Source organism: Mytilus edulis, chromosome 4 (genome assembly GCF_963676685.1).
Source record: "Mytilus edulis chromosome 4, xbMytEdul2.2, whole genome shotgun sequence".
In the NCBI taxonomy this organism is placed as follows: domain Eukaryota; kingdom Metazoa; phylum Mollusca; class Bivalvia; order Mytilida; family Mytilidae; genus Mytilus; species Mytilus edulis.
In genome coordinates, this window is record NC_092347.1 from 11,516,444 (window position 1) to 11,539,319 (window position 22,876).

The 22,876-nt window shown below is 32.3% G+C and overlaps 2 protein-coding genes across 2 annotated transcripts in view; both read left to right on the top strand.

Annotated features, from left to right (window-relative positions):
* Nucleotides 1-14,280, top strand: part of LOC139518947 (probable E3 ubiquitin-protein ligase HERC1) — a 91,508-nt gene extending 77,228 nt beyond the window's left edge. Inside the window, exons 65-78 of the mRNA XM_071310642.1 lie at nucleotides 2,038-2,219; nucleotides 2,535-2,690; nucleotides 3,049-3,274; nucleotides 3,681-3,928; nucleotides 4,292-4,522; nucleotides 4,843-5,012; nucleotides 5,663-5,828; nucleotides 7,869-7,945; nucleotides 8,275-8,446; nucleotides 9,588-9,668; nucleotides 9,975-10,127; nucleotides 10,911-11,044; nucleotides 11,426-11,597; nucleotides 12,179-14,280. Coding sequence (XP_071166743.1) covers nucleotides 2,038-2,219; nucleotides 2,535-2,690; nucleotides 3,049-3,274; nucleotides 3,681-3,928; nucleotides 4,292-4,522; nucleotides 4,843-5,012; nucleotides 5,663-5,828; nucleotides 7,869-7,945; nucleotides 8,275-8,446; nucleotides 9,588-9,668; nucleotides 9,975-10,127; nucleotides 10,911-11,044; nucleotides 11,426-11,597; nucleotides 12,179-12,370 — 2,360 coding nt within the window. The 3' untranslated portion in view covers nucleotides 12,371-14,280. The remainder of the gene's footprint in view (nucleotides 1-2,037; nucleotides 2,220-2,534; nucleotides 2,691-3,048; nucleotides 3,275-3,680; nucleotides 3,929-4,291; nucleotides 4,523-4,842; nucleotides 5,013-5,662; nucleotides 5,829-7,868; nucleotides 7,946-8,274; nucleotides 8,447-9,587; nucleotides 9,669-9,974; nucleotides 10,128-10,910; nucleotides 11,045-11,425; nucleotides 11,598-12,178) is intronic.
* A 3,512-nt stretch (nucleotides 14,281-17,792) lies between these two features.
* LOC139518949 (uncharacterized) lies at nucleotides 17,793-19,729 on the top strand. Its single transcript, XM_071310644.1, has one exon. The coding sequence runs from the start codon at nucleotides 18,032-18,034 to the stop codon at nucleotides 19,715-19,717; it is 1,686 nt and encodes a 561-aa protein (XP_071166745.1). The 5' UTR covers nucleotides 17,793-18,031; the 3' UTR covers nucleotides 19,718-19,729.
* Nucleotides 19,730-22,876: the final 3,147 nt, after the last annotated feature.

The window sequence follows — 22,876 nt, forward strand, 5'->3', positions numbered from 1 at the left end:
ATCACCACACATTAACTGTGATATCATCTATACAAGGTAGGTTTTACCATGACAAAGTAGTGGTACAGTGTTAGCTTGTGGAGAGGGGAGTTACGGTAGACTAGGACAGGGTAACTCAGATGATCACCACACATTAACTGTGATATCATCTATACAAGGTAGGTTTAACCATGACAAAGTAGTGGTACAGTGTTAGCTTGGGGAGAGGGAAGTTATGGTAGACTAGGTCAGGGTAACTCAGATGATCACCACACATTAACTGTGATATCCTCAATACAAAGTAGGTTTAACCATGACAAAGTAGTGGTACAGTGTTAGCTTGGGGAGAGGGGAGTTATGGTAGACTAGGTCAGGGTAACTCAGATGATCACCACACATTAACTGTGATATCATCTATACAAGGTAGGTTTTACCATGACAAAGTAGTGGTACAGTGTTAGCTTGGGGAGAGGGGAGTTATGGTAGACTAGGTCAGGGTAACTCAGATGATCACCACACATTAACTGTGATATCCTCAATACAAGGTAGGTTTAACCATGACAAAGTAGTGGTACAGTGTTAGCTTGTGGAGAGGGGAGTTACGGTAGACCAGGACAGGGTAACTCAGATGATCACCACACATTAACTGTGATATCATCTATACAAGGTAGGTTTTACCATGACAAAGTAGTGGTACAGTGTTAGCTTGTGGAGAGGGGAGTTATGGTAGACTAGGTCAGGGTAACTCAGATGATCACCACACATTAACTGTGATATCATCTATACAAGGTAGGTTTTACCATTACAAAGTAGTGGTACAGTGTTAGCTTGTGGAGAGGGGAGTTATGGTAGACTGGGACAGGATAACTCAGATGATCACCACACATTAACTGTGATATCATCTATACAAGGTAGGTTTTACCATTACAAAGTAGTGGTACAGTGTTAGCTTGTGGAGAGGGGAGTTATGGTAGACTGGGACAGGGTAACTCAGATGATCACCACACATTAACTGTGATATCATCTATACAAGGTAGGTTTAACCATGACAAAGTAGTGGTACAGTGTTAGCTTGTGGAGAGGGAAGTTATGGTAGACTAGGTCAGGGTAACTCAGATGATCACCACACATTAACTGTGATATCCTCAATACAAAGTAGGTTTAACCATGACAAAGTAGTGGTACAGTGTTAGCTTGGGGAGAGGGGAGTTATGGTAGACTAGGTCAGGGTAACTCAGATGATCACCACACATTAACTGTGATATCCTCAATACAAGGTAGGTTTTACCATTACAAAGTAGTGGTACAGTGTTAGCTTGTGGAGAGGGGAGTTATGGTAGACTGGGACAGGGTAACTCAGATGACCACCACACATTAACTGTGATATCATCTATACAAGGTAGGTTTTACCATTACAAAGTAGTGGTACAGTGTTAGCTTGTGGAGAGGGGAGTTATGGTAGACTAGGTCAGGGTAACTCAGATGATCACCACACATAAAACTGTGATATCATCCACACAAGGTAGGTTTTATTTGGTTGAGAAGGGCTTTGATTTAAAGGGGACAGTGTTCAGTATCCAATTGTCATACTCAATGATATCACCATTCAAGGTATAGGAATTTATTTAATTTTTGATACAGATTTATTTACTTGACTTTTACCAGTAGAAAATAATTGTTTTCAAAATGCAGTATTTTCTGTTATATGATTAACTCACCAATGTAGACAATCATGAAAATATCACTATAAAGTCTGAAAGATAAGACAGATAAGACTGAAAGAAAAAAATGTTAACAGTATGCTTAGGTACAGTTTTACTATTTCAAAAAGTATTTGTAGTAGATTATTACATGGTTTCTCAGATGACTGCAACACTTGGTTCATAGTAGCTTATATGAGAATTTCTCAAATGCAAAAAAAATATTCATCCAAGTTCTAGTGATTTAACCTGTTTGATTCAATCGCTTGTTCATTTATAAAAGCTTTTTGAACAGTCTATATATAATCATCACTATAAAGAATTCCCATAAAAAATTAAGGTCTCTTAATTATTTCAGGATTTGTGGTGACAAATTTGTGTTCCTCGGTGGGATCAGATGGTCACAGTTTGGCTCTGACAGAGAGTGGAGAAGTATTCAGCTGGGGAGATGGTGATTACGGTAAACTAGGTCATGGTAACAGTGATAGACAGAGGAGACCTAGACAGATTGAGGCTCTACAAGGGGAAGAAATAGTTCAAGTAATAATATACACTTTTTACAACTATATCAATTTTTTAGTTCAATTTAAGTTTTACAAGAGTTGTCATAGCAATTGTTAGTTGTCTTTATTACACTGGTGAAAAGATTAAGATAAATTTTCAAAACCAACCTAAGAATTATTTATTTCAATTTCTAATAATTTTTAAAACAACTCGTATTTAGAGAAATTATTTGCAAGAATTTATGGTTAAACAAAAAATATCAACATCACTTCTTAGACAACTTTACTTAAGCAGATAAAAAATAAATTGAGCAGTCTCGCTTTGTAAATTTATCTCTTGATTTTATCGCAGCTTTCCTGTGGATTTAAACACAGTTCTGTTGTAACATCTGATGGTAAACTGTTTACTTTTGGTAATGGTGACTATGGCAGACTAGGTCATGGGTCAACATCAAACAAGAAAATACCAGAAAGAGTTATGGGCCTTGATGGTCATCCAGTAGGTTATGTAAGTATATATTAGGGTTGTTATTGTATAGTACAATTATGATTATAAAGAAGTCAGCTGATTGAAACAAACAGGAAGTTTCTGATCTGGATAAGAAGCAAAAAACTAAGGGATTCTTGTTAGATCTTGTTATGATTACGTTAAATTTCTATCTTCTCATTCATTCATCAGCTTATTTCAGATAAGATTACATAAAAAACATACTATTTGTTCTAAAAATGTCAGTGAACTGTTGCAAGAGGAATTTGTAAGGAAATCTAAATTCTCTGCTTGGAAGGAAATTTTGAAAATGCTTTACTTCTGACTTTGATAAAAAAAACAATTAACATGTTGATCAATATATTTATACATGTATAAGGTTGCTTGTGGCTTGAACCATACCCTTTGCGTTTCTACTGACGGAGCTACAGTTTGGTCTTTTGGTGATGGAGACTATGGTAAACTTGGATTGGGAAATACATCTGGTAAACTGGTACCAACAAAGATTGAGGCTTTACAAGGACAGTTTATCAAAAAAGTAGCTTGTGGTGCTCAATTCTCTGTAGCCTTGACTAAAGATGGAAGAGTGTTTACATGGGGGCAAGGTAATGTTTTTTTTTCTTCTTAAATGGAAAATTGTAGGATTGAGAATGTTATGTTCCAACTGTTTTAGTCATTATTTTTCTTAAGATCCTGAAAGATACATCACTTGTTATTTGAAATTATTGATAAAATGACATTTATTTTTTCTAGTATCTTCTTCCTACCCTAATATCTTAAAGTTCAACAGTATGTCACAGTCAAGTCAAACAGACGATTATAAATAGTATCAATGTCATAAAACATTTCAATTTCCTGTTTTTATGGCAGGAAAAAGATATTTTTTAAAAGCTGAAGCTTATGTGAGACAACTGGAGTAAGTGATTGACATCCTCGTTTCATTTGTTTAATATCAAGACATATATTTTGAATATAAAGAATAAAAAGAACTTGTTCATTATTTATTTTCAGATCGTTTGATTGGCCAACCAGATATACGAGCAAGAAGTTGTACAAGACCTCAGGAAGTACCCTCACTGGCAGGGTATTATATAGAAGATGTGGTTTGCGGGTCAGATCATACCTTAGCCCTGACCAGTGGTGGAGATGTTTGGGCCTGGGGTAACAATAATGAAGGCCAATTGGGACTAGGTCACACTAACTCACCCGTCAGAGAACCACAACTCGTACCTTGTTTGACTGGCAAAAATATCAAACAGGTATTTGAATTAATTTATAACAAGATTTACACTTTGTAAATGCAATTGTTATTTTGCTTCAAAGATCAGACAGTTATTTTGAAGATACCTTATAAGTGTATAAGTTTGAGATATGGTAATTATAAAAATAATATTTCTCCAAGAGATGAATATATTATTAGAGAAAATTTGTTACTGACATAAAATCATTATGACTGTTAAGGCCAACTTGAAATATCTCTATAACTATAGGACATAAGGCCAACTTATAATATCTCTATAACTATAGGACATTTCAAGAAACTGATCAGTAAGTGAACATTTCCTTTGATATTATGGTTATATTTTCAAATTTAGAAAGTAAATAATCTGTTTATCTTTCAGATATCTGCAGGTAGAACACACAGCAGTGCCTGGACAGCTGTTCCTGCTTTACCTAGGGTACCTGGGGTACCAGTCTCATTACAATTAGGGCTACCAGATAGTGTTCCTACTCAGTTTGGTAGTCTGAAGGGGATCAACTTAGAGGAGGTTCAAGGCAGACTAAAACTGCTTCATCATTTCTCAGATCTGATTTATACATCATGGAGATTGCTACCTCTGACTACTCTTTCGGTTAGTTAATAAATCCTTGTATTCTGTTAATGTGTTTATTATTTATATATTATATAAGACAGATTTGTTGTCAATTTTCCTTGGAATAGATCTACATGGTTGTACAAGTGTTAGGAAGAGATGTAGCATAATTGACTTTCAGTTTTACATTTTAAACATTTAATTGAATTGTTTTTAGTGTATTGACAAGTACAAAATTGAATGAATTAATAGTACAAGAAAAACATTAGTAGGATTTAAAAGTGAATTATAAATATTGCATTTCATGTGTAAATCTGTTAATTTCCTAACTTTATTTCCTTTACACCAATATTTTGTAGAGTGAACTAAACAGATATGATGCTGGAATGGAGGGTATTATTGATGGTAGACTGAGAATGTTGTTATCTCCAAGAGTATACACATTACCAATGGTTAGAGCTATAGGTAAAACTATGGTTCAGGGCAAGAACTATGGTCCACAGATAACAGTCAGAAGGCTCTCAACAAGGTAAACATATCAGTCAAAATTAATATACCCCATGCAACACAGTTGCAAAGGGTATAACGTTTTTGACCAGTTCATTTACAGTCACTCTGTCAGTCCTGTTCTAGTCATTTAATTTCCTCTACAATCACTCTGACATTAGAATGTTAATGAAGCTTGGTAGATAAGGACATACTTTTCAGAAGTGCATATTGAGAGGCAATTATGATTAAAATATTTTATTCTTATTTTTGTGCCTTTTGAACTTACAATTTTAACCTAAATTTAACTACTGTGAGAGTTTGTTATCACAACTCCTCTTAAACCAAACTTCAGAATTTAATTGAACTTTGTAGTTAATGAGGAAATAAAATGTAGATGTGCAGTGTGGGGGCATGGCATATTTGACCATGGTAAATATAAATGCTGTTAGCAATATCTTATCAAAGGTTTAGCCTTTGTTTTTTTGTGAAAATCCCTAAAATTTACAAATTCCTACGTTGTAAATCCAAATGAATAGAATAATGGGATATGCACACTGCCGATAAGAATTGGCATATTTGACAACTATTGGTCATTTGAAGTCAAGAACCTCTCCTCTCCATACAACTTTTCTGGTATTTTTAATTTTTGTTCTTTTTTATTATTGTAAAATAAAATCTGTACTTTTATAGAGGAAAGAAATGTAAACCAGTTTATACTCAGATAGGACAACAGGTTGTGAAGTTAAGACAGGAAGACTTACGGTTACCAGCTAGAGCATGGAAGGTTAAACTGATAGGTGAAGGGGCAGATGATGCTGGTGGTGTGTTTGATGATACAATCACAGAAATGTGTCAGGTAACATTGGGTTTATAACAAAAAGGAATAGAAGATACTAAGTGAGAAATGAAAAATATAGGGAAGAAAGGGAACAACATGGCAAGAAAAAATATAGGAAAGAAAGGGAACAACACGGCAAGAAAAAATATAGGAAAGAAAGGGAACAACATGGCAAGAAAAAATGATGAAAAGGAAAACAAAACATGACAAAGTAGACTTTTAAATTTCTAATGATGGATGACCACAAATGGTGCTGAATCTTAAGTGGTTATTGTAAACTTTTGTTTTCGTTCATTGGATATTTTTAAAAACAAACTCTTTATTCAAGACACATTGGGAGAAATGTTTGGCATGTATGCAGAGGTTTATTGATGAGCTTTGTATATTAAAAGATATAGGCAATAATTTGCTAAACACTTGTGTACGTTGAGCAGCTCATCTACAGTCTCAGTATGGGTGAATTAAGATGTTAAATAGTAATAAAATTTGAAAATTCTCTTTTACAGTGACAATTCATGATAACATTCATCTCATTAGTCCATATGAAGTTAACTATAGATGGACAGACTAACTATGCAAACAAAGTTACTGTTTGACTGATTATTTATAATACAAAAGTGTAATTGCAGATATTTTTAGGCAGTTAAGCTGCCTTATGGGAGCACCCTAGATTTATGGTCTACCCAATAAAGGCTGAAATACATGCCATTTTTATTATCTAGCTGGACATTATGTTATCTATTACTAATTGAACAGTTTTTTCATACTTTTAATTCTGGATAACAAAAAATATGACCAGAAAAACCTTAAATGATCGTCGAACCACCCAAAAGTTTTGAAGTTGCACATAGGAATTAGAGCGCATTAGGAATTCTTACGTAGTTTATTATCCCCTGAGCTTTTGGCTAAGATGTCAGAACAAATGTATGAAATATTTAATCGCCAAAAATCTCTAAAGACAAGTAGTTTAGATTTCCAAAATAGCAAAAGTCGTAGGAATATTGTTTGTCGTCAATACGTAGTCAACTATGTCAGTAGTTTATTAAAATAGTTCAATTGTTCATGCTGTTGGCAGCAATTTCAAATTAGAAGACGAAATTTTCGTATCTTTTTAATTTGGTGACAGGGTTCAAATGAGCGGTGGTTTGAGTCTGCGACCTTCCACTTTTGAAGTCCGACTTTGGACTTGGTTACTAGCTACGCCCGACAGACCTTCCAAAATAAAAAATAACTTTGCAAACCTTTTTACCAAAGGTTCCAAATAAATGATCTCAAAACTTATTTTCATCATTATTATTCATGACAGGGATGTTCATTTTGTTAAACCACTAGCGTTTTATACAGAAAATTCCCGACAAAAAATGTGTAAATTCGAGTAAAATCATATCTGACTGACAAAAACAACTTTGAAAACAAAATGGAGGTGAATACAATTACAATATTGGATCCGACTTTTCCCAATGTCAAGCCCAAGAATCTGAATGTTTGATCAACTGTTTTATAATTACCTGTCATTTTATTCCAAACTTCGACATCATGGACTTGGGGTGAAGGCAGGAGTCATTTACATTTACTATGGGTAGGTCAGTCAGACCTCACCTTTGATCCCTGTAGTAGTAAACATTTGTCTGATTTGTGTCTCATAACTTTTGTAGTATAGAACACAAACTCAGTTTTCTTTCCAGGGAAGCAAGTCCATTCATACTTTCGCAAGCTCGTACTAAGTCAACTTGAACTACTATCATTCAACTCATACCAACGTTAACTATCAATTAGAAAAACTGCAATCATTGCGAACTTGTACCACTGCAGAATCATGACCATGAAAAATATACTTGATATATGCCTTGCTTTTGAAAACCTTGATAAAATATGAATTATTTGCCTTAATGATGAATTCATTAAATGACCATAATGTACAATATATTAATGTTTAATATTTGTTCTTTAAAAACAATTCAAGCAACATTCATGATTGCCACAATTTTCATAATTATGTTTGCCTAGATTTTTGGTTAACTTCCTATAGCACTTACAGTGCTTTGATTATTTTTGCAGGAGTTAGAGACTGGCGTAGTACCATATCTGATTCCTACACCAAATTGTTTGAATGAGTCTGGCAATAACAGGGATAGGTAATTATATTTTGCGTTTGAAGACATTGTCAATAAATACAACATATTTCTTTGTAAACAATAGGATAAATCAAAACGCATATCTTGATTAAAGTTTTGAAATGGTGAAATAACATATACAAGGGTGCAATTTTTTATTATTATTGACAAGGATCTTTGAACAGATAAAGAATATTCTAAATTAATTTGAAATGCAGTGTTTTAATGAATGTTTCATTTGTCTTAGTCTTTCACATTGAGATAGAGCTCTCTAGGTTTTATTTATATAAGTGAAAACATATTGTTATCACTGTTGTTACAATAATGTTAATATTTTTTGTTATTTCTAGGTTTCTTTTAAATCCCTCACTGAACTCAGATGAAGATCTAGCTATGTTTAGATTTATGGGCATCTTATTTGGTGTGGCTGTCAGAACTAAGAAACCATTAGATCTACATTTAGCACCTAGTGTTTGGAAACTTTTGGTGGGAATACCACTTAGAATTGAAGATTTAGAAGAGGTACCTATAAATTTAAGCGTCAGATAGTAATCTTTTACAAGAATTTTGAATATAGAGAAATCTCAAGAATAATTGGTAGTGACTCTTCAATTTTTACAAAATAATGATGTTAATATATCAAGTGGGGACAGTAAACAAATAAAAGTAAACTTGTTTTAAGACTTTCTATCAGGCTTGTTTCAGTTAATCATAGAGAGTTGGATATAAAATAAAATTGAGAATGGAAATGGGGAATGTGCCAAAGAGACAACAACCCAACCATAGAGCAGACAACAGCAGAAGGTCACCAACAGGTCTTCAATGCAACAAGAAATTCTCGCACACGGATGCGTCCTTCAACTGGCCCCTGAACAAATATATACTAGTTCAGTGATAGTGAACACCATACTAAACTCCAAATTGTACACAAGAAACTAAAAGTTAAAATAATAATACAAAACTAACAAAGGCCAGAGGCTCCTGACTAGGGACAGGCGCAAAATATACCTATTTCAAATCAGTAAGCATGGCTGTACAAACATAAAAGTGAAAACCTTGTATTTTATAATTCCTTAGTGGATATATATATAAGATGAGAAAACTGGAAAAAAGAAGCATATTTTTTTTTATCATCTTAAGATATCCTGGTAGTGTCCAAAGGAATTGCAACTTGAAATTCAAAACTTATAAAACAATGCAAGTACACATGGAAATTTCAATAATATTGATTTCATGTGAATGTAAATTCATTTGAATTTCACCTTAAACAAGCTTATATGTGAAATTCATGTGAGTTTAACATGGACATACATAAAATCACATGATTATTTTTATTGAAATTGACGTGAATTTTTAAAATTATGTAATTTAAGTAGCATCTAAATAAATCAAATTTAATCATAATCAAAATCAGGCAGATTTACATTTTTTTTATTGTGAAATTCATGTGAATTTTTGTTATGGGAGTTAGATGTATAAGCCCATTTTAGTTGAATCTCACATGAAAATGTTTACATGAATTTCATGTGCATTTGAAGTGAGCAATTTTTGCTTGTGTATTCTTTTTAGTTGTAAATATTTAAATTAATGTATGCATGTATAAATAAAGATCTGAAAGAAATGAAGGCCACATATTTATATCCTATGTTTATTCTATTTTTAGGTGGACCACATCTATATTCAGAGTTTGAAAGGGATTATTGATATCCATGAAAGTGGAGTCAACGAAACAAACTTCCATGAGGTAAACAAAACAAAATATTTTTATATTAAAGATTACTTGGTTTCTTCAATTTCAATTATTTTTAATAAAACAATTATGATACAATAGACACCAAAACTACAACTGCATTAATTCAATTTAAACATATACCAAAAGAGATCTACCCTTCAAGGCAAATATGTGCAAATTCTAAAAATACTCTTTAATATAAATTTAGGAGTTTTAGTATATGTTTATAAATTTATTAATTTCTATGAGAAAATATCTAGCCATACACAATTAACATTTAATTTAACAATTTATTATAAATGAATTTGTATTTTTCAGTTTATCCCACTAGATTCGTTTGAAGGACAAAGTGTTACAGGACAGCTAGTCCCAGTAATACCAGGTGGTAGGACTATACAGCTGACATTCAATAACAGGAAGGAATATGTGGAATCTGTCTTTAATTACAGACTTAGGGAAATGAATCAGCAGGTATAATATTTTAAAGGATATATTTCAGTTGTGAAATGAAAAGAAAAAATGTAAGAAGACTCTTGTTATCTCCAAGTCAGACGGACCAGAGAAATATTTCAAGATACCCATATTTAGACTACTGAAAGTTTGACAGACCAAAGGATACAATTCCGGCTTTGAATTCAATTTTTTTTGTAAGAAAAAAATACATAAAGGACCACAGGAAAACTGACTCACGGGAAATTTGAAGTCAACCGAGCTAGAGACAGCACTATCCTTCCAGTTGTTAGAAATGATTCAACTTTTGCCCCTCTTTCATCAACTTCATTATTTTTCTGATCCACACACTTGATATTTTTTTTACTGCAGAGTCAACAGAAATGTTAGATTTAAAAAGTATAAATGTATTTAAGGGCTATTCAGTCAAATCATACATGGTATACAGGGATGCACTTTGAAAATAGGTAATTATCTATCATGGCAATTCTAGAAATTTTCATTGCATAACGTTTCAAAGTGCCTTGTCTAGGTCCCGGGTATGTTTATTTATACAACATCTCTAAGAATGAATTCAAAAAAGTTTTTCAACTTGATATCAAGATCTGTTAAAATGGTCCCAAAAATAATTTAATTTTTTTTTTAAATCCTGTATTTTTTTAATTAACTCAATTCATACTATGTGCATCTCTGAGGTAGAATTGTTAAAATACATAGTAAATATCTGTCAAACAATTAAAGTTGAGGACAAAAAATCTAATTGATCGTTATAAATATAACTTCTATTGATTTATTATGTAACAGGCTGCAGCTGTAAGGGAAGGTATGTCCTGGATAATACCTGTACCTCTACTTACTTTGTTAACACCCAAAAATCTGGAACAGCTGGTCTGTGGTATGGAGGAAATGAGTGTGGATGTACTCAGAAAAGTCACAAGGTAAATAAATTACTGTAAATTCAAAAATGTTTGCATGGTTTTTATTAATGCAAATAACGCAACTTGGTTATTATCGCTATAATAAAACCTAGCATTCTGATATCTTAAATATATATCTGTAAGCAGAATTCCTGAAATCCCAATAATTAATATTACATTTTTGCCCATTCTTCAAAAGCTGCATTGAAAGATGCATGTAAAAATTCTAATTTTAAAAGTATTTCCTTCTTTTACAATGGTAGGACATATTCTCATCCACATACATCAAATTCAAATACATTACATAGCTTGTTAAATAGTCGTCCATCCTAAGTATGACTGTTGAGTCTGACTGAGATACATATAACATTTATGCATTGAACTGTTGTTTTCCTTCTCTAGATACAGAGGTATAGATGAGAAGTTAGATATCATTACTTGGTTCTGGGAAGTTTTAGAGTCGTTTTCCAATGACGAGAGAATTCAGTTCCTAAGATTTGTGTCTGGTAGAACCAGACTTCCTGCCAATCCTGCAGACATTTCACAAAGATTTCAAATTATGATGTCAGATAGGGTAAGAAAAGTGTAGGCTTTGTAATTTTTTCTGTATTTTGAGAAAAAAAAGTTTTGCTGATATATAAAATATTTATGTATTGACATAGAACTCCTATCTTCAAAGTTAACTCATTTTATAATTCTGGCGACAATTAATTATTGATTTTGTATGTTGAATACTGTTGAATAGTTTATTACCTTGGAAACAGATTTTTGTAGATTGAGAAAAATTGTCTTTTTGTATGTGTTCTATTTCATTGTTTTAGCATTTTTCATCATGTCTACTGAATATTGCATTCTGTTGAAGACTTAAATTTGCCATTAACTTTGGAACTACAAAATCCATGAAATTGTTTCTCAACAAATATAATGAATCCACCATATACTGTTGATATTTATTTTCATGGGTACCGATTTTCATGGATTAAGGAAAACTTGCATATTTGTAGAAATTTAATTTCTTGGTTTTGTCTTGCATACATGCCTATATAAAATTTGTCCTTTGTTGAACATTTGATTTCATGGGTCATCCGTACCAACAAAAATCCAAGTACCTTATTTATTATGAATCCACAGTATTGATATTTTTTGTTGTTGCAGGGACCAGAAGGTTTACCAACAGCCCAGACTTGTTTCTTCCAGCTTAAGCTACCTATATATTCCAGTAAAGAGATGTTAGCAGAGAAACTTAGATACGCCATCAGTAACTGTCGGTCTATAGATATGGACAATTATATGTTGGCCAGGAACGCTGACAATGATCATCTCTCTGATGAAGAAGTTATTATATGAAAAATATGTGCTACTTAAGAAATCTAATTTGTTATTTTTTATTCTGAGGACTCCTATATTATTGTGAAAAGTACTAATAATATCTTTTCTACTGTAAATTGATTACACCCAGTTGCATTGAGTGTGTAGGTAAAGGTAATATATTTGGTTAGCTTGCTTGCTAGCTGAACAGTGTAGTTGTCATGAGGTGAGGTGTACTACCCCCTTTTGAAGTAGCCTAGTCTTACAGACATATAGATTGGTTATCTATCAGGCTAGTCTACTCTTAAAGGAGGGCAGTTTACCTAACCTAATAATGACTTTACGTTTCAGCTAGCAAGCAAGACAACCAAAGATTTAATTTTGTTGGGGATCAGAAACTTTCGGTTCTTATTTTGGCTGATTATTTATTCATATGTTCATATATACCTATTATAAGAATACTCAATGCATCTTCCAACTGAAATACAAAATCAGTTATGTATGTCTTATCAATTATTGAAAGTGTTAAATACAGTTTTATACATTTCTGAATAATAATAGATTTTTTTAACCATATTTGATAAAAATTACATTATGATGGACCACATCTCCCTAATAAAGCCATGGAAAATGAACTATGACAAGGCAGACCAACTTTATATACATTTCATTTTTAAGAATGGTTATACAAGTCTTATTCTATTTAGACCAACTTTATTATTGACTTGATTTGTTAAATTTGTAATTTTATAATTTCATATATTGTGTTTGTAATTGAATTTTAATTTCCATTTTTTTTTGTGATGAGAGTACGTGTAATTTATTGTTATGCATGTTATTTTTGTGAGTGACTGTTTGTTTTGAATTAAGTTTTTTAATCATATTTGGGTTCCTTAGTGAAACTAAATCCTTGAATTTTTCATTTATTTCAGTTCAAGAATCATTTACATTGTAAGGGATTTGATATTTTATTTGATTTGACTATTATACATGAACTAAATTTGGGAGAAAAATTTGAAGGAATGGTGTCAAAATATTCAAATGTAAATTCTTTTAAACAAATTACATGTATGAAAAACTTATTTCACTTTTGTCAATTATCTCTAGGTAATGAAAGTTGGTTTTTGCTGATGGTGTTTTTCAATCTTTTTTTTTATTACAATTGATGTTATTGAAAGAATTTTTCTTGTTCTATTTTTACTGTAATTTTTTGTTTTTTTTTAATTTTTTTTGATTTAAACGATTGCCCTTTTCAACTACAGATTAAGACAGTATAGAATAGTTAAATTCTCTCAAAACTGATTTAATCCCAACATTTGTTGAGTATCTTAAATTGAAGTCAGCAATATTAACAATGGTGGTGGTCTGTTGTTTATTTATTTGTTTGTTAGGAATAGAGTGTTGATGTTGATTTTCAACTGCTTGCTGAAATCATTCAAAGAGTTGCCAAATGAATGAAGTATGCTTAAACACCATGCTAACGATGATTTCACAGTGTATTGAAATGTTATATGAACCCCATGTTATTTCATGTTAGGTACAAACAATGTTTTATTCAAGTACACAGCGGATAGTCTCAACAAAAAAAAGGTTTGTTTAATTATAAAAACTTCCATAATGAGGAATGTTGTAAATATTCTGAAGTTTAATATACCAAATTGACATAAGTGAAAGATGAAAGAGAATGTAGCAATTTACAAAACTTAAAAAAATATTTGTATTCCTTATATTGAAACTTTCCAATATCAAAATGCATTGCAGGTCAATGTTATTGTGGAAAGAAGAACATTGTTGATATTTTAACTGTTGATTTGATACTCTCATATATGTACATAAATACATATTTTTTAATTGACAGATCGATGAATATTTTGTGTGTTTTGATATTTTTGATTAACTGTGATTTGAATGAATGTGTTGTCAGATAAAAAGTAAAATGATGAATGTGATTTGACTATGTTTAATGTTATTTCTGTGTTTTCCAAAATTAAAAGTGATTTTATAAACTTTTAATACCTCCTACTACCAATTAAAATAAAATCACAAAAATACTGAACTCGGAGGAAAATTCAAAACAGAAAGTCCCTTAGATTAAAGGTAAAATCAAAAACCCAAACACTTCAAACGAATGGTAAACAACTGTCATATTCCTGACTTGGTCCAGACATTTTCTTATGTAGAAAATGGTGGATTAACTAGGTTTTATAGCTAGCTAAACCTCTCACTTGTATGACAGTTGCATCAAATTCCAATAGATTTATGGTATACATTACAACTCATGTGTTCATTATTGTGAACCCAATGATACTTTTCCACAGATTCACCTGCAAGTTACCTGTCAATTTAAACTTTTGTAAGTTCTTTTGTCCCATCAAATAAATACAATAGCTTTTGTTCTCTGTGGAGATTTTTTTTCAAGAATAATCCATCACTCACTGATTAATTCACCTGAACAAAAAAATTAACTGTCAATGATGAAAATACATGTACAAATACTAAATAAGGACCCACAAAACTACATGTGGTGTTGTATTTTTTCAATATCAATAATACATTTTATTAGTTTCGATTAAATTTTTAATATTTGACCTATTAAAATTTGCCTTTTTTTTGTGTATTTGATAAATAAGAACGTGAAATTATTATGTTTAAATTAAGGTCTTGATATCTAATAAATGTATTCTATAACTGAACCACAACAAAAATTTCATAATTTTTTGGTCAGACAAATTAATCAATGAGTGATAAATTTTTTCTAGAAGAAATTAAAGATCCCAGTGAAAAAAACTGCACAGAGAACAATAGGTACTGTATTAATGCAATAGGACAACAACAAATGGAAGTTTTTAACGACCTTGACTGGCTATACAGCCCTTGCAGGGTTGGTAAATAGGACAAGAGAATAGACAAAAGTTTAAATACCCTGGTCAAGAGCAGACAACTCTGTGGAAAACTTTCATTTGATTCGCAATAATTTACATAATCAGAAAACTCATTACACAATTAAAAAAAAAAGAATCTGCTTTTTTAATCAATGTGTGAAATCTGAAATGATGGGTTAGGTACAGACATTTTTTCCTAGTCTTTGACAAAAATGACAGAAGTAAGACAATTGTGCAGCTTGCTCTGTCCACAACAGTTAAAGTTTGTGACAAGGTAATACATGGGTGACATATTTCTGTGTGAACAATTTATTTTGAAATAGTATGAGTACAAAGATTGAGGCTATGTTTGAGATCAAACAACTTCTGAGCTAACTTAAACTTCTGAGCTGATTAAATTTTACAGTTTATTTGTAAAATCACTGAAATTTCAGGAGCTATGTATAATCACTGAATTCTGAACTTATACCTTATTTATAAAATCACTGATTTTAATTTTGACCAGGGATTTTACAAATTTACTGAAATATGAGGGGGAGGACAGGGGTAAGGGAGACAGGGAGAAAGGGGGTAGGAGAAAGGAGAAAGGGGGTAGGAGAAAGGAGAGGAAGGCTGGGAGAAAGGAGAAAAAGTTGGAGAAAGGAGATTTTTTTAAAATTTATCTCAAAAGGAGATGTTTTATTCTAATGGGAGAAAGGAGAACGGGGGTAGGAGAAAGGAGAAGAGGGATGGGAGAAGGGAGAAGGGTACCCCCCTGTCCTCCCCCTCAAATATATTACTTTTTTACAGTTCAAAAATATTTATATGTGGTGCAATTACCAATGAGACAACTTTCTACCAGGGACCAAATAATGAAGAACTAGCAACTAAACATTTATTTTGTTTAATTTGTCAGTTATTAACCAGAATAATTCAGTCGTTATATTCCGCTGATCTACGATTACTACATTAAAGCCTGAATGCATAGACAATGAAAAATCTTCAATCAACCATTTAGAATTAGTTTGGGATTTACCTATCTCGATAAAATTGAGCTGATTGCTGATTAGTCACCTCTTCTACAGGGCACCAATCAAAATCCAGGATTCGTGAACAGTTTTTATCGTGTTAGGAATTCAGGCCCTCGCAAATAGGAGATTGATTACGGGGAGGGACTGAATTATTCGGGTTAGCCAGTTATAGATTATTTTTTTAAAAGAATTATTGACTTAGAGAATTTAGAAATGATTATGTCATGAAAGATTTTTAATATCTTAACTTTTTCCGTTGACATTTTGGGTAATATTGACTAACTTATCTTGTTAATTTCATATTAATTGTCATATTTTATAGTTTCCTGTTTTCATAGATTTTATGATAATTTGTGGCTAAAATAATTATTTCTTGACATTATATTATGTTGGTAATCTAATACAATAAGAATTGTTAGGTTTCAATTTATAAATTTACATTGACAAATTTTTCCAGCTTCCTGCTCTCAGAGATTTCATGATAAAGATGATAAAAATCTATTTTTTACCTCAAATTACTAGCTTATGGACTTATTTCTGTTTCCTTATTCCTTCATGATTGTGATGTTCCAAAAAGATAAACATTGTGATACAAAATGTTGCTCCATTCATGACATAATGTTTAAAATTTCCTAGTTTTCATTCATTGAATTTAATTTAAAAAGATGATTTTAACCCCAAATCATCAGTTTCCAGTACTATTATACTATTATCTTGATAGACTTTTTGACAACTATGATGAAATACTAGAACAAAACATTCAAGAAGTTTCTGTTGCATTTTTATTGATGTATGAGGTTAACAGGCAATGTTTTGTAAGAAAACAAATTTAAAAGGACACAGAAACTAGTTTTCTAATAGAAAAAAAAACAAGTGAAACTGAAAACTTAAAAAAGATTCAAGTAAAGTATTTTTTGCATAGATTGACTGGGTTAACAATTAAAAGATTAACTTTGTATATCTATTGTATATAAAATATTTTATAGTTAAGCAGTGGTGGATCCAGAAAATTCATATCGGGTGAGGCGAATATGAATTTTATTTACCCGATAAATTTAGTATTAGGATAATTGAACACTGTGTAACAAATTTATCCTGATTTTGTTATGTTACATATTATTATATTCAAATTAATAAACACAATTATTCTGATTTAGAGTAAGTTCTTGCAATTTAATGGCTGATATTGTCCTAATAAATTTCAGTACAAATTTTTATCAAGTCAATTGGAATTATCTCCCTTATACCATTGACCTAATAAAAATAATAAAATTTTAGTTGCTTTATAGTCCTAATATTTAAAATTTTTCTCAGTTTTAGATTAAATATCTTTATCATGTTTGGTTGATATTGTCCTAAAATTGAATTTGAATATAATAATACGTAATATAACAAAATCAGGATAAATTCGTTACACAGTGTTCAATTGTCCTAATACTAAATTTATCGGGTAAATAAAATTCATATTCGCCTCACCCGATATGAATTTTGTTGACCGATAAGTTGTCGTATTAGGGCAATTGCACACTGTATGACAAATAATATTAATATAATAATCTATTTTAAAAAGTTCCAAGTAATTTGGTCTGTTCTAAGAAATATAAAACTTTGTCAGTCATTAAAGTTTGAAGTTTTTTCCTTATTATTGTATAAAACCATCGTAATTATCTACAACACGATCAGGATGTCCCTAGTTATATACCAGGAAGAAGAATACATAATAAAACCTGACTGTGAGAGGGATGTTTTACCAGTCATAGTTGTTAAAAACTTCCATCATCATTGTTAAACAAACTAGATCTATCAAAATGGCGTCCTCTCAATCATTTAGAAAATGTCAAGTACCAGTAAAATGTAACTTGTGTGAAAATGAAACAATAAAATGGAAATGTGAAGACTGTGGATTATTATTGTGTACAAACTGTAAGGATAGAAAACATTCAAAAATTATAAACTCTCAAAATCATAAGATAATTGACATTAAGCAAATAGGTGTACATTCTGAGGACGTGGAGTTTTTGAACATCAAATGCACAGATCACTTTGGACAATTGTACTGTCGCTTCTGTACAAACTGTGACAGTCTAGTTTGTCCAATATGCATTTCTAAAATTCACAAAGGACATGATTTAATTGAAATCAGTGAGGGATTCAATATGAAAATAGAGAAGCTAGAGGGAGGACAAAGTAAAATTCAAACCAACATAGCTAAGCTGGCAACAAAGAAAGAACTTTTAGAACAATGTAAGTCTGGAGAAAATGAAAAGTACACCGAGGTTATACAAAACATTGAAAATCATGGGAATGCTTTAAAACAAGTAGTTGACAAACACATAGATGCGATAAAACATGAAGTAAGTGAATATCAAAAAACAACAATGCATTCAATTGACACTGATCTTGATGTCATTTTAAAATCTATGAAACAGGTAGAGGACAAGAACAATGAAATAGAAAATTTTATTAAGGCAACAGATATTGCTAAGTTCTTTCAGGAAGTTGTCCAACTTGAGAATTCACTATATATACCCATACCAAGAACCAAATCATCATACAATTCCATTCCAAAATTTGTTCCAGGGGAGATCACTCAGTCTAATGTTGGAATCCTACAAAATGAAGTCGGTCAAGTTACATTAGGTGTTGCACTCCAAATTATTTCAGAATATCAGACTGAACTTTCTGTTGTAACAGATATCATTCCATGTTCTGACAGGGCAATTTGGATGAATTGTGATACAGATGAAAAGTTAGTGAAAGTAAAATCTGAAGGAAATAATCTAAACATAGTATCTTCTTTCAACATCAATATCTATGGTATGGGGATACTTCCATCTAATGAAATTCTGCTGTGTATAGAAGGAGAATCAACTCTAAAACAACTCAATAGTATCACTGGTGAATTGACAGACACTATGTATAATGTGAACCCTTTTGTTTGTACTGCCGTCCACATTACCAGTGGTAATAAAGTAGTGGTAGGAGGCAATGATGATGAACTAGGTAGTAGAGCCGTGTTTGTGATGAATGAGAATGGAGACCACGAGACAGTGTATGAACATGATCAACAGGACCAACCTATCTTTACCTATCCACAGAGTATTGCCAGTAGCAATAATGGGAACATACATGTGGCAGATAGTGAAGTGGACAGTGAACGAGGAAGAGTTGTGGTGTTAGGACAAGGAGGTGATATAATCAATATATATACAGGGCATACAAATATCAACAGGGATATACCATTCACACCAGTTAGAATAGTGACAACACCCAGAGACAATGTTATTGTAGTGGATGTAAGCACAGAGGTGTTTCATATTTTAAATTCTACAGGGAAACTTTTATTTCATTATGATACCAAGGTTATGAAAAGAATCCATCCATACTGCCTTGCCTTTACACCAACAGGGCAAATCTATATAGGATGTTCAAAACCCTTTAGTGGTAAAGAAAAGGAATCAAGGCTTTATCAAGTGACATTATCAGGCTGTTAACATTAAAAAATATAATGAATAACTAACCTGTATTTGAGTTTAATACATCCAATTTATTATAACAGTTTTTATGCACAAGACAGTTTCTATAGTTTCATATGTTCTACTAAAGAGACTTGTTTAAAAAATCTGAAATACACATTTGGAGAAAAAGAAAAAAAAGTTACACAGTTTGAATTGGTTTATAAAAAAAACACACAAATAAGTCACAAATAAGTCCTGACGAAAAGTAAACTATCTCCTAGTTAAAGCAATTATCTTTCAAGTGGTCATGTCCTTTATTATAACAAAATCTACTTAAAGATGTCTATAAAATTATATCATGTAATGGAGATATATATCTTTTGTATAAGAACAGTCAATGTACATATTTTGGTCTACATGTGTGTTCACTTTACCTGGACCTCCTTTGATGGGTAAGTGATGATGGTTCAGTTTCCTAGATGAGGTCTATTTCTCAGATACTATAAGCAATTGGTCAATAAAATAGTGTAGTGATATTCATCTTACCATGTTAAATTTTATTTTAGTTGGGTCCTTTTTTCAGATACTTTCTACAGTAGGCTTGTCTGACAGGTTTTATCTCCTTTTGTCTGACAGGTTTTATCTTGCCTTGATCCCCAATTTCATGATTCATTGGTCCAGGTTCAGTTTTCATAGTTTGGTCTGTGTCTAAGCTTAAAAAAGCAATGGGTTCAACTATATTTGGTGTGTAGCATGCTAGTCCGAGATAACTCCGTTGGACATCAGAGTAATCTCTGACTAATGGCATGCTTGATGGATGAATGGATGGCTGTAACTGTCCAGCAGCGAATTAAATACATATTCATGACAAGAACAGGTTAATATACACCCTGCTTTATACTAGACTTGATATGCCAAGCTACAACCAGCACATACCAATTTTAACTGAGTTTTACTAATTACAACAACTGGAGGCTAGCAATCTACTACTGGACTACTGAGGGGGCTATATGGATGTAGTACATGTCATTAGAAGATCAAACCTTGCCCTAATGTTCATGGTTGATTAATCAATGTTAAAGACTTCATGGTTTATTGTATTAAAACTTGATTTAAAGGCAACAAACATGATTTAATCATGATTAGTAAAGCTGACCAGACAACTCTGTGTGCACTCCTGTGTATAATGCAATAACATAACATAAGACAATTAACAATATTTATATATTGCAAAAGCCAAAATCCATAACTATCATTTTCATTCCTTAAACTTACTAAGTTATTGTTTTTTGTCGAGGCTGCAACTTTTGTTGCAGAAAGCTCGACATAGGGATAGTGATCCGGCGGCGGCGGCGTTAGCTAACTTCTTAAAAGCTTTATATTTTAGAAGGTGGAAGACCTGGATGCTTCATACTTTGTATATAGATGCCTCATGTTACGAAGTTTCCGTCAGTCACATGTCCAATGTCCTTGACCTCATTTTCATGGTTCAGTGACCACTTGAAAATGTTGAATTCTCTCTTATTATAAGTAATAGGATAACTATATTTGATATGTGCGTACCTTGCAAGGTCCTCATGTCTGTCAGACAGTTTTCACTTGACCTCGACCTCATTTCATGGATCAGTGAACAAGGTTAAGTTTTGGTGGTCAAGTCCATATCTCAGATACTATAAGCAATAGGGCTAGTATATTCAGTGTATTGAAGGACTGTAAGGTGTACATGTCCAACTGGCAGGTGTCATGTGACCTTGACCTCATTTTCATGGTTCAGTGGTTATAGTTAAATTTTTGTGTTTTGGTCTGTTGTTCTCATACTATATGCAATAGGTCTACTATATTTGTTGTATGGAATGATTGTAAGGTGTACATGTCTAGCGGGCAGATGTCATGTGACCTTGACCTCATTTTCATGGTTCAGTGGTCAAAGTTAAGTTTTTGAGTTTTGGTCTTTTTATCTAATACTATATGCCATAGGTCAACTATATTTGGTGTATGGAAATATTTTATGATATTTATGTCAGTCGCGCAGGTTTTATTTGACCGTGACCTCACTTTCACGGTTCATTGCACAGTGTTAAGTTTTTGTGTTTTGGTCTATTTTTCTTAAACTACAAGTAATAGGTCAACTATATATGTTGTATAGAAGCATTGTTAGCTGTACATGTCTGCCTGGCATGGTTCATCTGACCTTGACCTCATTTTCAAGGTTCATTGGTCTTTGTTTAGTTATTTTGGTTAATGTTAGGTTTATGGTACAGTTGTTATAAAGCTTAGCTTTTTACTTAGGACTATCAACATAATATCAATGATTAGTATAGAAGGCGAGACATTTCAGCGTGTGCACTCTTGTTATAACTTTAGTTCCATGATTTTGTCTTGATAGGAAAAGGGGAGGTTTGTGAGCATGTAAAACTGGTTTACACATTATATCAACCACAATCTGTACTAAAAGTAATATTAAGATGATCTGGACAATGAGTTGAAGGTTGTTCATTAAAATAAGAAAATGAGGTATGATTGCAATGTCAGAGACACTTTCACACCGACATCAAATGATTTAAAACAGTGGCAGATCCAGAAATTTTCATAAGTAGGGGCCCACTGACTGACCTAAGAGGGGGTCCACTCCAGTCACGCTTCAGTGATTCCCTATATAAGCAACCAATTATTTTCCCAAAAAGGGGGGGCCCTGCCCCCCCCCCCCCTAAATCCCCCTCTGTAAAAGGTAATCAACTAGTATAGGTCACTGTACAGCCTTTGACAATGATCAAATCCTATCCCGCTCAACAAGTTATAAAAGGACCTAAAGAAAAATTTAACACAATTCATGCAAATGTTTGTATGTCTATTTTTCAGAGAAGTTGGTTGTTGCTATTGTTCTTTAATATTGAAGATTAATGTATTCAATATAAACCAAATATATTTGACCTGTCATGCAGAAGGAAATATCTTAACAGGAGTATTGGATCATGGTCAGGAGAAATCACTGGCTGTCTATCATTAATATTGCCTACTCTTTAAAAGACTGAGATGACTTAACATTAAAAGTAGACAAAGCTAGAAAACAAACTAAAAACAGAATACCACCGTTCAACTCTTCCACATACTAATGTGCCTGTCACAAGTTAAGAACCTTGACAATGGTTGTCATAGCTGAGTGTTCCCTGGAATTAGTTGTTGATTTCACTATTG

Coding starts and splice junctions, on each gene's coding strand:
- LOC139518949 (XM_071310644.1), top strand. CDS start 18,032: ATGGCGTCCTCTCAATCATTTAGAAAATGTCAAGTACCAGTAAAATGT.